This window comes from Microcaecilia unicolor, chromosome 4 (genome assembly GCF_901765095.1).
Source record: "Microcaecilia unicolor chromosome 4, aMicUni1.1, whole genome shotgun sequence".
In the NCBI taxonomy this organism is placed as follows: Eukaryota; Metazoa; Chordata; class Amphibia; order Gymnophiona; family Siphonopidae; genus Microcaecilia; species Microcaecilia unicolor.
The window spans coordinates 225,273,290-225,287,575 of record NC_044034.1 but is presented as its reverse complement, the minus strand read 5'-3'; the positions used below and the strand labels follow the sequence as shown (position 1 = coordinate 225,287,575).

Here is a 14,286-nt window from a genome sequence, read left to right as displayed (position 1 = left end):
TAAGTGCCAAGGAAGCTTCCTCTCCCGATGGACTGAAGATTGACACTACTACAGTTGACACCAACTCCAAAGTCCTTCAAGGACTAAGCATCAATGCATCTCCTAAGGGCAGCATATGAGCTTTGAGGATCAGATGAACCAGCTCAAGCTTTAATATCGATGCTATCAAAATTATAGCTTTGTGTTGTGAAGAAGTGCTATATGCATTCCTCAAACTTTTTCATAAGCTGCTGCTCAAAGGCTGACATCAACAAAGGTGGGGGCAGTACAGTCAGTGTGGACACATCCTCCTAAGTCAGTTGAGATGTTATCATGAGCTAAGTCTCAGTTCCTTGGAGGTTGTTGCACCCAATCTGATGCCATAGAGGATGAGTGGTCCCTCATACCTTTTGAGGGTATCACTGATCTCGATGATTCATTGCACCAAAGTGAGGGTATCACTGATCTTGATGACTCATTGGACCAAAGTGATACGATGCCAGCGATCTGATGCCAGTGCACCTCGGCCTCCGCCTGATGTCCAATATCTGTGTCCCTTGGCATCAATGGGCGAATACGTCCCTCTTCCTCAGAAGGGAATCAGATCATGACCAATCCCAATGACCCCTTAATGATGTTCGAAGTTGAGGACAATGAAGACATTCTTGATGTTGATGTGTATCAAGTGTTTAATGCAGCTCCAGGAGCCACGGACACCAATGCTTCCAGTGCCAATTGACTGAACTGATGCCAAAACTTTGCTTGTACTGTTTTTCATGACTACATATCCCTCTCTCTGACATCTGTGAACACAAACACAGTGACCCCAGGTTCTACAAGCACCATGAATGGGTATCCATTACGGATATGATCCTGTTGCACCGGGAACACTTTTTAAAGCCACTGGGAACTTTTTCTAGGACATGTCCAGAAAAATTGTTGCAGTGAAATCAAATGACTTGATGAAGGAAAATGGCTGATTGGGTGCCCAAGGTCTATCAAGGCCAAAAGAGGGAAAACAAAAAAAGAAAAAACAAAAACCAACTTAGCTGCATTAGTTAGGTTTTTCAAGTGTTTCTATCAAGATAAAATGATACAAAAGACGAGAGCAGACAGGGAGCACCAGATGAGTGTGACCACTATGCTCCATGGAAAAACATTGACTGGCTAGTTACCACACAATAGCGACAGGCAGGAAAGGTGTGTGGATAAACTGTAGGGGTATCCCTGTATCTCACCTTTTGTAGGCCCGAGGCCTACCATCTTTTGTGAACAATACTAACATGGATTCTGCATGAAGTCCTGGAAGCACTGTGCTAGCTGACATCATCCAAAGACATGCTGTTTACCTGTATTTACCTTCTAGGCTATCTCATATGTAACTGCGGAGGTAATCCTTGTTAGCTACCTTGTTAGCGAGGCTTCCTGTACCATTCCTGATAAGGTGACTATCTGGAAGCTCAACAGCCTCTCACTATTTTCGCATGTATATCACCTGCTGGACAGATGGATATGGTTCCTGATTGATCCAGGATCATTACCTCTGAACCATCAGGGCAGTGCCAACTTTGGGCTTGGGGAAACTGTGGGTTTGGAACAGAAGAGAGAAAGATTAGATGGCATGCACATCTCTCCGAGAAGAGGGACTGAATTGTCAGTAGCACCCATCATGGACTGTATCTTTCGGTGCTAAGTTCAGCACAAGGAAGGCTTCAGGAGCTGATTACTTTATAGCTTCTGCCAGACTGAGAACCTAATTGTCATTGCAGGGGGCTCGCTGGGGAACAGCTAGAGTTTTGAAGAGGAACCAATTCACCCCTCTGAAACTGACGTTGTGGACCTCTAAGTTTGAGAGAAAGGGATTCCTTTTATAGTTCATGGTTTATCCAGTTGTCTTTTGCTTGCCAACAACTGGTTATAATTCAAACACATGGTCTATAAACTAATGTAGCTGCTAACTTGCAATTTTCTCAGGAGTTTTATATATATATATATATATATATATATATATATATATATATATATAATTTATTTATTTTTTGGTGTAATCCTCAGTGTGTGTATGTATGTATATATATATATATATTTTTTTCCATATATCTATTTTGGTGTAATCCTCAGTATATTTTTGTAACTTGCTTGCCATATTTGCTAAATATTATTATCTATAATAAATAATATATTTCTATACTGGCATCATTCCTTCATTGGGGATAACACAGCTTGGACCTTAGGGACACATTAGGTCCAGTCATACTTCTTGCAAAGAGTTCACAGAGAAATTACTACCTGAGTGATTTTCTGTCATTGTAAGAGCACCTGCATTGTAAGTGGATGGTGCAACTCTCTCAAATGTTTAGTATAAACAAGCTGGAGAGTGACTTCCGTGTGAGGGCTTCATTGTATAGCATCACCCATATGTGAGACTATGCTATCTTGCTTGTCCTCTGAGAAACTATTTCTACATTCTATCTAAAATACAACTTGATATTTAGTGGACAGACACTGTGTCTGATTACCTGGAAAAAGAAAAAAAAAAAAAAAAAAAAAAAGATGTGCTCAGATGTTCCAGCCTTGACTAAAAATGGCTCACTTCATTGGAAATGTAATGTGTCAGCCAAAAATTTTAAAATTTGGGTAATTTTCAGTTATAACAGAACATTGTTTCCACTATCTATCTCAAGGCTCAGATTAGCTTCCTTTTGAAATGGCTTTCACACAATATAAAATATGTTTCTCTTTGGGTCTACAATTTCATAATCAATTTTAAGATGGCTGTTGTTAAACTATTTGCTACTGCCAAGCGTGTCTGACAGGAGCATAAACATATGAGGAGTTCTTCATGCACAAAATTTGCCATGTTTAAAGTGATTCAGGTGATCTCAACATCTGTATTACAGCACTGTATAATGTTTCGAAGTGTTTGGTGGTTTCTGATCTTTAAAGTTATTGCCAGGGCTCATGTTTCACAGTAAGTTTGTGCAAAAGGTTCTGTTGCAGTTTTCCCTTCCACAAGCTGCCGGATATTAAATACTTTGCCATCTAATAAACTTGTGCCTGTCACACTTATTACCTCTTCATTTTTCACCCTCTCTGGTGCTTGTTTTGGAGCCTTGCCCTTGTTCTCGGTGTCTTCTATAGATGCTGTCTCAGCTCCTGGTTCACAAGCAGTTACCAAGCTACCTGGCTCTGGTATTAAGCCAGTACCTGCTACGCCCGTGATCAGAGGGACACTTCCCTGCATGATAAACTGAACGGTGGGCTCGCTGACCGGTGCATATGGTGGGATACTCACTGGCAGAGGCAGGGCCAAAGGTGAATTTTGGGTAATAACCTGATGAGGGATGAAAAACACCATCATTTAACACAAGTTATTAGTCACAGCATGAGTCAGTTATTTTCAGTAATAAAAATTAAATCCTTTACAAAAATGTAAGCAGTCTCATGTATTACCAAGGCTGTATATCACAAATTTATCACTGAAATATTTATAGTCATTGGTACCAATCTTTTGTATGCTTAGCGGGAGTGAAATAAGACAGCAATTTTCAAAGATTTTGATGGAGGTAAACACATTTTTATCCACGTAAAATAATGTGCAGCTCCTCTCCCTTGCTGCTCTATAGTGGTGCGAGTGCCCACAGGCGCACAGACGGAGGGAAGGAGTACCTAGAAAAAAGGTGGATAGAGTGGGGAGAACGCTGGAAAAAAGGTGGATGAGGTATTTGAGTGCGTGCCATAGGAAGGGGGTGGAGGGCTGCAGGAAGGTGCATGGGGTTGTGTATGCAATGGGTGTGTGTGTGTGTGCTGAAGCAAGGTGGATGGGATGGAATATGCCATTGAAGGGCAAGGCTGGAGCAAGGCGGATGGTCTGGTGTGTACATTCAGGTTCATCCTGATGGAAAATGTGTTTAGTCCAATTTCTATTAGTTCCCAAGCCTACCCTCTAAATGAGGAGTCAAAAGGAGAACAAGAGCCCCTCTGTCAGATTAGAAATATAACTGCAACATGAGAAGGTAATCACTTCTGTCGCGGCATGTTGTAAATGCTGCACATGCTCACAAAATTGCTTTAAAAGTTTTTCTACTCAGAGTAAAGGACATGACCAAGTCATCACAGCCAAACCATTGCCCAGACTGCCTAATCATAGAAATCACTTAAAAGGCTTTCCTCTAAAATAATCTCCAAAAACATGCAAAGTGATGTACTACATTGAACATTTAATGATTTAAACTGTCTTACATGTAATCTATGGATAAGATTAACTCTTAATATACATTTTTTGCACTCTTGCAGTATTGCCTATGGTGAAGTGAAAGGTTCACACCATAAGGATGCCTTATTCTAGTCCCCACTCATAGTTTGATGTTTGTCAATATAGTATGTCACTTTGCATGTTTTTGGAGATGTACTTTTTACATATATCTATGTTATGGTTCTATTATGTGATGTTGTGATATTTATGGTTCTATTTTGTTTTAACACTAATATTTTGCCCCTCAAGCAACCCTTGCCAGGTGAAGCACAGCTGTGTTGTGCTTAATATTATATTTGATTCTCCAATAAAATATTTTTTATCCTCCATGAATCATTTCTGCTTCTATGACTATCATAATACACAGACATCCATGATGTACATGTCCCAAACTAATATATCTAGTTAATAAATTAAAAATAAAATACTTTTTTTCTACCTTTGTTGTGTGGACATTTATTTTCCCATCAGATTGGTCCTAGTTTTTCTTTTCTGCTTTCCTGTCTTTTGCTTACTCTTTCCAGGGACTGCTGTCCACTTCTCATTTCTCCTCCTAACTTGTTCAATTCCCTTATTATCTCTGTCTCTGACATGTTGATCTTTCCATTTTAGCTATTTCCTCCCTTTCTTTCTTTTCTGCCTGTTAACTTCAATTTCACCCGCATTCTCACCTTGCAGTCCTCCATTTCCTTCGCTCACCCAGTTCCTGTCTCACTCTTTCTTGGGCCTCCCAATCCCTTCTATCTTTCCTCTACTCCCCTATACTGCATTTTTACCCTTTACACTTACTATCCTCCTCTCACTCATCTCCTTGACAACTCCACATAACCTCTCCCACCACATTCCCAGCTTCTCCCATCTCTCCATCCACCCTTGTAGACCAGAATCTCTTTCCTCTCTCCACCCACCCCCACCCTTCTAGCCTGTCATCTGCCTGTTTCTTCCCTTCGCCCCCAGGATCTTCCTGTGTCATCTCTCTTCTCTCTCTTCCCTTCCTCCCGGCAACATTATCTTCTCCCTCTTCACCCCCTGGGATAATTATTTCTCTCTCTCTTCACGTCAACCCCCCCCCCCCCCTGTGGAAAAATATCTCTTCCTCTCTCCCCAACCACCCTTGGGTCCATCATTTCACACTCTATTCCCTTCTCTGCCACCCCTCAGGTCAATCATTTCTTCCTTCCCTCCTCCTGACCCACCCCTCCTCAGGTCCATCAATTCTCTTTCTTCCCTGCTGCCCCTCTACCCCCTAGTCCATCATTTCTTTTTTTGCCCTTCTCTTCTCCCCCCTTTTCCTATCAGGTCCATCATTTCTCTCTCTTTCCTCCCCTTCTCCCCAGGTTCATCTTTTATCTCTTTCTTCCCTTCTCCTCCCCCCTCTCCTACCAGGTCCATCATTGCTCACTCTTTCCTTCCCCTCCCATCATTTCTATTTCTTTCCACCCTCTCCCAGCAGCAGCAGCAGCAGCAGCCATTCATAGATGCCCCAAGTCTATCTTCTACCATGACTCATCCCTCTGATGCAACTTCCAGTTTACACGAAGACGGGTTGCTGCAGAACAGAGGTTCTGGGCATCTGTGAATAGTTGTTATTGCGGGGGGATTTAAGGTACACCAGGCAAGGGGGAAGAGACAAGGAGAGATGCTGGACCACATAGGGGAAGGCACTGGGTCCCTGCTGCTCTGGGCCCTCAGACACTTCTCAGTTGCCCACTCAGTCCACCCCTGGCCCCAGTTCACCCAAAGGCCCTTTCTGCACCCAAGCTAGCTAACACCACCTCATCTAAACATTCCTTTCTCCTCAGCACCAGCAATACCTGCAGGATGTTCATGGATGTGTATTGACTCGGGATAAATCCTGTTTGATCTGTTTGCATTAGTCTTGGCAAAATTATATTTAATTTTGAAGCTAATTGATCTTTGTATCTTTAAATCTCGGTTAATTAACAAGATGGGCATATAACAGCCCAACTGCTCGAGGTCCTTACCTAGCTCGGGAAGGAGAATGACATAGGCTGTATTCTGATGCAGCTTTGTTGTCAAGGCCATCAATTCCTGAAACATCTCTTTCAGAGCTTTGGCCAATAAATTTATCAATTTTATAAAATTCCCTCCCCAAATCTGTATGAGCCTGGTGCTTTAGTTTTTTTTTTAATTTCAGACCATCATATCTCCAGCAATTTTATCAGTCTATCCAAAACCAAAACTATGCATTCTATGAAATCCACCTACTGCCCCCTTTGACCCCCTTCCTCCCTCTTGTCTTAAGGCATCTGAATTATGTCTTCTTCCAACCTATCTATAATTAATCTTAGCTTCTCATATGGTCAGTGTCCTGGTCCTTGGAAATTAGCCATTATTCACCCTATCTTTAAAAAGCCCAATTTTGACCCTTCAGTTCCTTCCCACTATCACAAAGAGGTGTATTTGAAAATACACCTCAAAGGCTCTAATCTCTCATTCATGCCAGGTCATGCTCCTTGGGTCATCTCCAGGTGCATCTTTAGGGCGCTCAATATAATACTGCTACTACTATTTATCATTTCTATAGCGCTACTAGACATACGCATGCTCTTTGCAGTACCTTTGATACTTCTTTTAACCAGTGGAGGAGTGGCCAAGTGGTTAGAGCACTGCTCGACATCCAGAGGTGGCCAAATCCCACTGCTGATCCTTGTGATCTTAGGCAAGTCACTTAACCCTCCATTGCCTCAGGCACAAACTTACATTGTGAGCCCTCCAGGGACAGGAAAATACCCAGTGTACCTGAATGTTACTCACCTTGAGTTACTACTGAAAAGGTGTGAGCAAAATCAAATATAAAAATAAATAAAACCTGGTCTTCACCCACATGACTCCCTGCTTTAATCTTGCCACCTCTTTCCTTTTCTATACTTCTTTGTTCTCCTCACATGTGCAACCACTGCGCCGTTTCCTAACTCCCATCCCTTCTGATGTTATCTTCATTGCCTCCTTTCTTAAAAAATGTAGTCTCTTGAATGTTTGTTCGCGCTGCCATAAATTGGCTCTGATTTCCAACTTAATCTCTCTGAATGCCATGGACATTTTTTTCATCACTGAAACCTGGCTTCATCCCAGTAACTTCTGCTAGATGCTTGCCACCCTAGTTATCAAACTTTGCATATCCCTCGCGCGGCTCACCATGGTGGTGATGTGTTTTTTTTTGTTCCTTTTTTTCAGCTCACCCAATGCACTAATAAGTCAGTAACAGTTTCTGAAGTCCTGTTCCGTTTGTCGACCAGCTCTCATGCAATCTTTCTTGCCATTTTATGTCATCACCTGCCACCCTCTACTTTCTCTTGATGAACTTTCTGCTTTCATTTTCGAATGTTCCATTCTGTTCTTCCCACTTCTAGTAGGCGACTTTAATCTCCCTCCTTCGGAGGCCTGCTCCTCTTTTTTTTCTTTAACGTCCACTTTGGGTCTAATTAAACACGTTACCTGTCCTACTTATAAAGCTGGTAACATTCTAGATTTTGTCTTTTCCTCTCCTACTCTTTCTGTTCCTGACCAGTCTCTTCAGTCTATTCCTGTTCCTTGGTCAGATCATTATTTGATTCTTTTCTCTTTCGTTACGCCACTTTTGCCGTCCCCTGCATTGCCCTCTGCTCCCTCATTCTTATAGATCTCTCGTTGACAACACCCTGTCTACCCTCTCTTCAGTGCCCCCCCCCCCCCCCCTCTGGACTCCCACACTGTTTGTTGGATTCTTCATCACATTTTCTCCTTGACGACCATGCTCTCCTGGTCTCTAAGGCTTCAGCCCACATTTACTCTGTCCCCCTGGTTTCCTCCTGCTGTTCATGATTTGCACTCTCAGCTATGTGCAGATGAAAGGCACTGGTGCAAAAACCATTCTCCTTCAACACACTTGTTCTTTCGTGGCTGCTATCATAAATACTGGCATACTCTGCTCGGCAAAATCAACGTATTTTGGTGACAAAATTGCTCACGCTCGAAACCAGCCTTGGGCACTGTTCCGTGTGCTTCACAATATTGCCCCTACTTCCACTGTTACTCCTGATTATGATCCTTCTGCTCTTTGAACTTGCTAGCCTCTGCTTGGTAAACTAAAACTTGTAACCTTTGTTCTGTGCTCCTTCCTTCCTCCCCCTCTGTTATCCAATCTCCCTCACTGTTGTCTCCTGCCGGGTCTTCTATCTGACCTTATTCATTTTGGCCCTCTTTCAACTTACCCAAAGCATCTTCTGTCTCATATATTCTTAGTTCCCTAAAATTTTCCTCTTTCCCAGCAGACCCATGGACGGCAGGACTAGTTCAATGCCTCTGCCCGGTTATCTTTCTGCTGCTTCTTCTCGCCTTGATTTCTTCCTCTCTCAGTTTAGGTTCTGTGCCATTTTGATGGAAACATGCGGCTGTCTGCCCGTTACTTAAGAAACTGCATCTTGATCTCTCCATACCACCTAGTTTTCGCCCCATCTCTAATTTACGGTTTCTTTGTCAAAATGCTTGAGAAAGTAGTCCATAGTTAACTTATTCAACACATTAAATCCAGCAATATTCTTCACCCATTTCAAGCAGGCTTCAGACCAAATCATAGCACTGAAACCCTCCTGTTATCTTTGCATGACCTCATCTGTACTTCACTAGATCAGCATCACTTAGTAATAATAGTTTCTTTAGACCTGTCTTCTGCTTTTGATCTTATTGACCATACTCTCCTCCTTCAACAATTACAATCTATCGGCATTTCAGACATTGTTCTTTCCTGGTTTACTAGTTATCTTTCCAATCATTCTCACCTTCTCTCATTTTGTGATGAAACCACAGATTCTCTTCCTCTTCTTTCTGGTGTTCCTCAAGGCTCCATATTGTCACCAGCTCTCTTCAATATTTTTCTGCCCCCCCCCCCCCCCCACTGTGATTCAGAACTGCTCCTGCACTCCATTTTGTTATGCGGATGACATTCAAATCTTCTTTTACGATCACAGACACATCTCCTGTCACAATCAATAACTGTCTCACTAAGGTTTCCTCATGGCTTAAATCCAATCTTCTATTCCTCAATACTGCCAAGTGTGAAAGGACTATTTTCTCACCTCCTCACCATTCACCAGTACCAACTCCTTCCTTATACGGCATTTCCCTATCTTTCAAAGACACTATCAAGATCCTGAGGGTTACATTTGACTCAGCTCTAACCTTTAAAACTTAGATCAGCCGATAATAATCTTTTGTCCTTACCACCACTTTCTCTTATCTCTCTTACTTACACTCGAGATTCTGCCTTTAGTTATCTAGGCCCTAAACTCTGGAATGAGCTCCTGTGTCAGGTTCGGGATCAACCTACCATTGCTTCTTTTAAATCAGCCTTAAAAAAACCTAACCTTTTCAGAATTGCATTTGCCTTACCATTATAACATTTCCCATCAGCTCTCCTATTGTGACTCTCTGCTTTTCTTTCTCCCTCTTCACTCCTGGTGTGCCTTCCTTTCCCCTTTCTTCTTTTCCTTCCTCTTTTCTTTCTTCTAAGCTTTTAGGGGTTTTTTTTTTTTTTGGTCAGGCACTGATGCTGATTGGACAGAATTCTTCTGGCATTCTATACATCCCACAGCATCATCTAGTTTATCTTAATCCCAGTACTTCTTATATTATATAAAGCTATCTGGTCCCCCAGTAGGCTTCACCGAGCAAAACTAATCTAACCTTGGCATTGTAATCTCCAGCTTGGAGACCTTATACGTATGATTTTTTTCCTGTCCAACTCTTCAACATTTTTGGTCCTCTGTATGGTCTACCATTAAAATCGTCATACCAATCCTTTCTCCACTTAACTCTAGCATAGTAGTTTTTTGCTCCCTGGCCCGTCCTAATCCTCTGGATAAATGGCAAAAGAAACATCGATATTTTGGTAGCTGTTATTCGCCAAATGATTCTTCACAACTGGAAATCTGCAAATTTTCTAAATGAGACTTTTTGGTGGATGACCACTCTAATGATACATAGGTACAAATGTAAAGCTGCTAAATATTCCAATAGATTAATTACTATTGAGAAATTTGGTCACCAATAAAACTACGCCACTATCCATTTATGTTCTTGGGTCTTCTAGTTGTTTAGTTATCATTTACCATGGCTTTCCTATACATCCTATATTACAATATCTACCTTTAGCCTTTTCCATTTATATCATCCTTCTATTATACATTTCCCAGGATATCGTTGGTTAACAGTTTATAAAGGATCCATACACAGAAAATCATTAATACTGCCCGACATTTACATATTGTAATATATATTGTATTACTTATTTCTACGTTGGATGGGTTTAATCCGATGTTTGTTTTTTCCTGTATTGTAAAGGTTCTTGATTTGATTTGTTTTGCATTTCTAAATAACAATAACATTTCTTGAACTCAAAGAGTTGAAATCCACTCTGGACAGGGAATTCCTGATTTGCCAATCGTTGCATTAGGGGAATTCCACTGCACCTTTCAAACTTTCAACTCTGTGAAAAGATTTTGACTCTGGACATAAGAACATCAGATTTTGGATGGCTGAGTGAATTGGAGTTAAGTAGTAGTAATTCCATTGCACGATTACTAGACACTAGAAAATTTCAAAGATTGATATGGAACTGTTCCTTTTTGGTGCATGCAAGTACCTAGTCAACAATAATTGACAAGATTGAGAATGTGAATTGTTTTATGTTTCATACTGGTCAGTGGAGTTTTTTTTTTCTGATCAATGATGGTGTGATTGGTGTTCCATTTTGAATGTTTGGAGCTGATAAATCTGAGATCTTTTTTCTCCACTGTTTGCAATTGGTTCACTGTAATATTATTATTGCTGTCTGGTCTTGCATATCTCAGAGTGGAGGAGTAGCCTAATAAGTGCAGCAGGCTTTGAGCCTGGCAACCTGGGTTCAATTCTCACTGCAGCTTCTTTTGAGCTTGGGCAAGTCACTTAACCCTCCATTGTCCCAGGTATAAAAACTTAGATTGTGAAATCTCTAGGACAGAGAAAGTGCCTGCATATAACGTGTACAGTGCTGTGTACATCTAGTGGCGCTATAGAAATGAATAGTAGTAGTATGCTTTTTTGATTTTTGGATATTGGTGTTTCTTCCTCTTCTGTAGCAATGCCATATCTGCTCCTCTATGCTTTAAAAAATGTAAGATGTTTGTTCTTTTAATCAGAGTGTACTCCATTTTCACATAGTGTTATAATTTTTATCTCACCTATATGATCATTAATTCCACTGATTCAGATTTTGAATCTTCATTATCTGTTGGGTTGTGGCACCCCAGCTCTTGCACCAGCAATGCTCCAAATACGACTTCATCCATCAGTTAGTCAACTGTATCTCTTTGCACCAGACAATCATGCAACTTGTTCATACCTCTCAAGTCTTTGCTACCTTCTCCCTCATGCCCTCATCCCCACTTCCTGACCATACACTCTCTAATCACAATCACTCACCATGCACCCCCCTCAACCCAGTCCCTGCCCTCAACAACCTTCACACCCGCCCCCAAACCATCAGTCGCAGCTACTCTCCCTCCCCAGCCTCAGTTGTCCCATTCTAATTGTTTCCCAATATAGAATCTTTTAGCATTTCAGTTTATGACATAGGTAAAATCAACTGGATACCAGCAACAGATTTCTAGTCCTCCACAATCTGATCCATCTTGTAATTCCTTGCCCCAAGAATGCTGGGTTACATATCAAGAAGACATCCCCATGTCTTTATTCCCCCAGATCTTGCTACAGTTCCAATCCGTCCATAGAAAGTGTCACAACTACAGGATTTAGTGACAACCAGGCAGACTTATGTGGTAGCATCAGTTTTATTGAGCAAGCCCAGAGACTAACATTTATCTAACCCTGTTATTTTATGGTGTTTAGTCTAAAACTCTCACACATAACTTAAAGAGTTCCAGTCATAACACTGGTGCTGCAGTTGCCAAACACAGACCTCTCTCTGCTCCAAAACTGTGCTCGCTATGCATAGCTGGCAACACATGGTTCATTCTGGGCAACTTACCCCACTGTCCATATAGTCAAACAATTCAATTAAACTCAGCTAACTTCACAACACTGAAGATTAAGTGCTATTAAATCAACAGCACCTGCTTAGCATTAAACCCCAAAAAATATAGTTTAAAATTAGCTGAGTAGCTGGCCTTTGCACAAACTTAGCTGGTTCCTTTCTGTTTATATTCCTCAAGTTCCTTTCTGCAATCAGTTCACCCGTTCCAGCCTTGACTCAGAGTGGGAAGCCTGCACAGAGGTTCTCAGGTATTTGTGGGATGAATTTTGTTTTGGTTACTCTCCAGGGTTCAAAGGAATCTCTTCAACATGTGTGCATGTTTGAATGGTTCCCTGGTGATAAATCTTCACTTTATCTGGATATTGTAATATGAAATGTATTCCCCGATTATATAATTGGGAAACATAAGGGGTAAGTGCTCTGTTTCACTGTCTCTTAGGCTGAAAAGTTTTCAAATAGTACTAGTATTATCCCATATAGTTCTAGAGTCCCTGTGTTTTTGTAGGCTCACATTAGGGTGGCTTTGTCTGCGTAATTAAGGATGAATGCTAGAATGGGCCTCTGTTTTACACCAGCTCCAGGCTTGGGGACCATTCTATGTTCATAAGAGATTTGCACGCAGTGGAGGCAGTGTTATGCAAATCTCTTTCATGAATATTTACTGTGGATATCCTGAACACCTGACTGGCTGGGGTGCCTCCAGGACCAGGTTTGGGGACCACTGGGCTAATGCATTTTGAATAAGCAGTAGCTAGAAGAAATCACAAAAATCAGATCAGACGTTTGTGGCAGATGAAACCAAAGGACTGAAGACAGCCACAGCTGCAGAAGAGGACTTTCAGCCTCTCCAGAAAGCTCCGGAATACTTGTCCTTTTGGCACTGAGCATGGTCCCGCTTTACTAACTTGTGTAAATCTCTTCTTTTTCAGATAGAAGAGAGACTCCTACTTCTTTCACCTCCCTCTAGCCTCTGGCACCATGTAACAGTCAATTACAGCAGATAAGGACCAGCATTGTGCTTGTGTTTTACTGAGAACTTCCAAATATATATATATTTTTTTTGCTGTTGCAGTGAGACCCATCCTACTTCAGTAGATATTGTCAAGAGGAAGAAATGTAAATGGTAGAGGAAGGAGATTAATTTAACTGCACCTGATTTAGTATTGGGTTTGACATCTCCGTCACCTTCCAGGGCACTTCTCTGGCTCTCTGCTGTTTGTAGAATGGCACCCCTAAAACAGACATCTCAGGTCAGAGATAAATGCAATATGACATTGGAAAACCATTTTTTTAAAACTGAAAGGCAACTGATTGTACACATGAACCCCTATAAACATAGAAATTGTATGAAAGGAGCAACCCAAAAAAGACCCCCCCCAAACAAACAAACAACAAAAAAAAAAAACCACACACCTTCTCCCCAAAGAATTTCATCTAGTCACATATCAAGTGATGTTTACTTACACAGTTTTGCCTTTATGCTGTCCCGAAAGCTGCCCTAATCTAAACTGGGAAATTAAAAAAAGGTTTTGGGCACAGACTTACCTTTTTTTTTTTTTAAGACCCCCCCCCCCCCCCCCCTCAGATCACATGTAATGTGATCAAGCACTTTGAGCAGCTAGGATTCTGAATACCGTTTCACCTGATTAAGAGTGAATCTGTACAGTTAGTATTCCCCCAGAACTGTTGTTTGCACTCAAGAATGTATTTACAGTAATCTGAATATTTCTGTGCAATTTGGACACATCTGGATAGGCTCTTGGTGCTGCAGAGCAGAAAGGCTGCAATAAGCTCAGAATCTTCTTACTTAATCCAAGAAAAGGTATAATTAAATAGTGGCTATCCTAAACACGCCATTAAAAAAGTTTTACTACTAACACATATTTCAGATCTTATTTCCTATAATGCTGAATAAAAACCCAGTTAACATTCCAATGCATTCTTTTCATGTCTAGTTGTTGCCCTCCACTGACAAAGAGATGGAAACCCTGCTGCCTGCTAAGTATACATTTGACATATT

At 41.3% G+C, this 14,286-nt stretch overlaps 1 protein-coding gene across 1 annotated transcript in view; it reads right to left on the bottom strand.

The window, feature by feature from the left end:
• Window positions 1–14,286, bottom strand: part of PHRF1 (PHD and ring finger domains 1) — a 406,375-nt gene that overhangs the window by 19,922 nt on the left and 372,167 nt on the right. The window contains exons 16-17 of the mRNA XM_030201288.1: window positions 13,419–13,498; window positions 3,053–3,313 (exon numbers count right to left, since the gene is read on the bottom strand). Of these exons, the coding sequence (XP_030057148.1) occupies window positions 3,053–3,313; window positions 13,419–13,498 (341 nt within the window). The remainder of the gene's footprint in view (window positions 1–3,052; window positions 3,314–13,418; window positions 13,499–14,286) is intronic.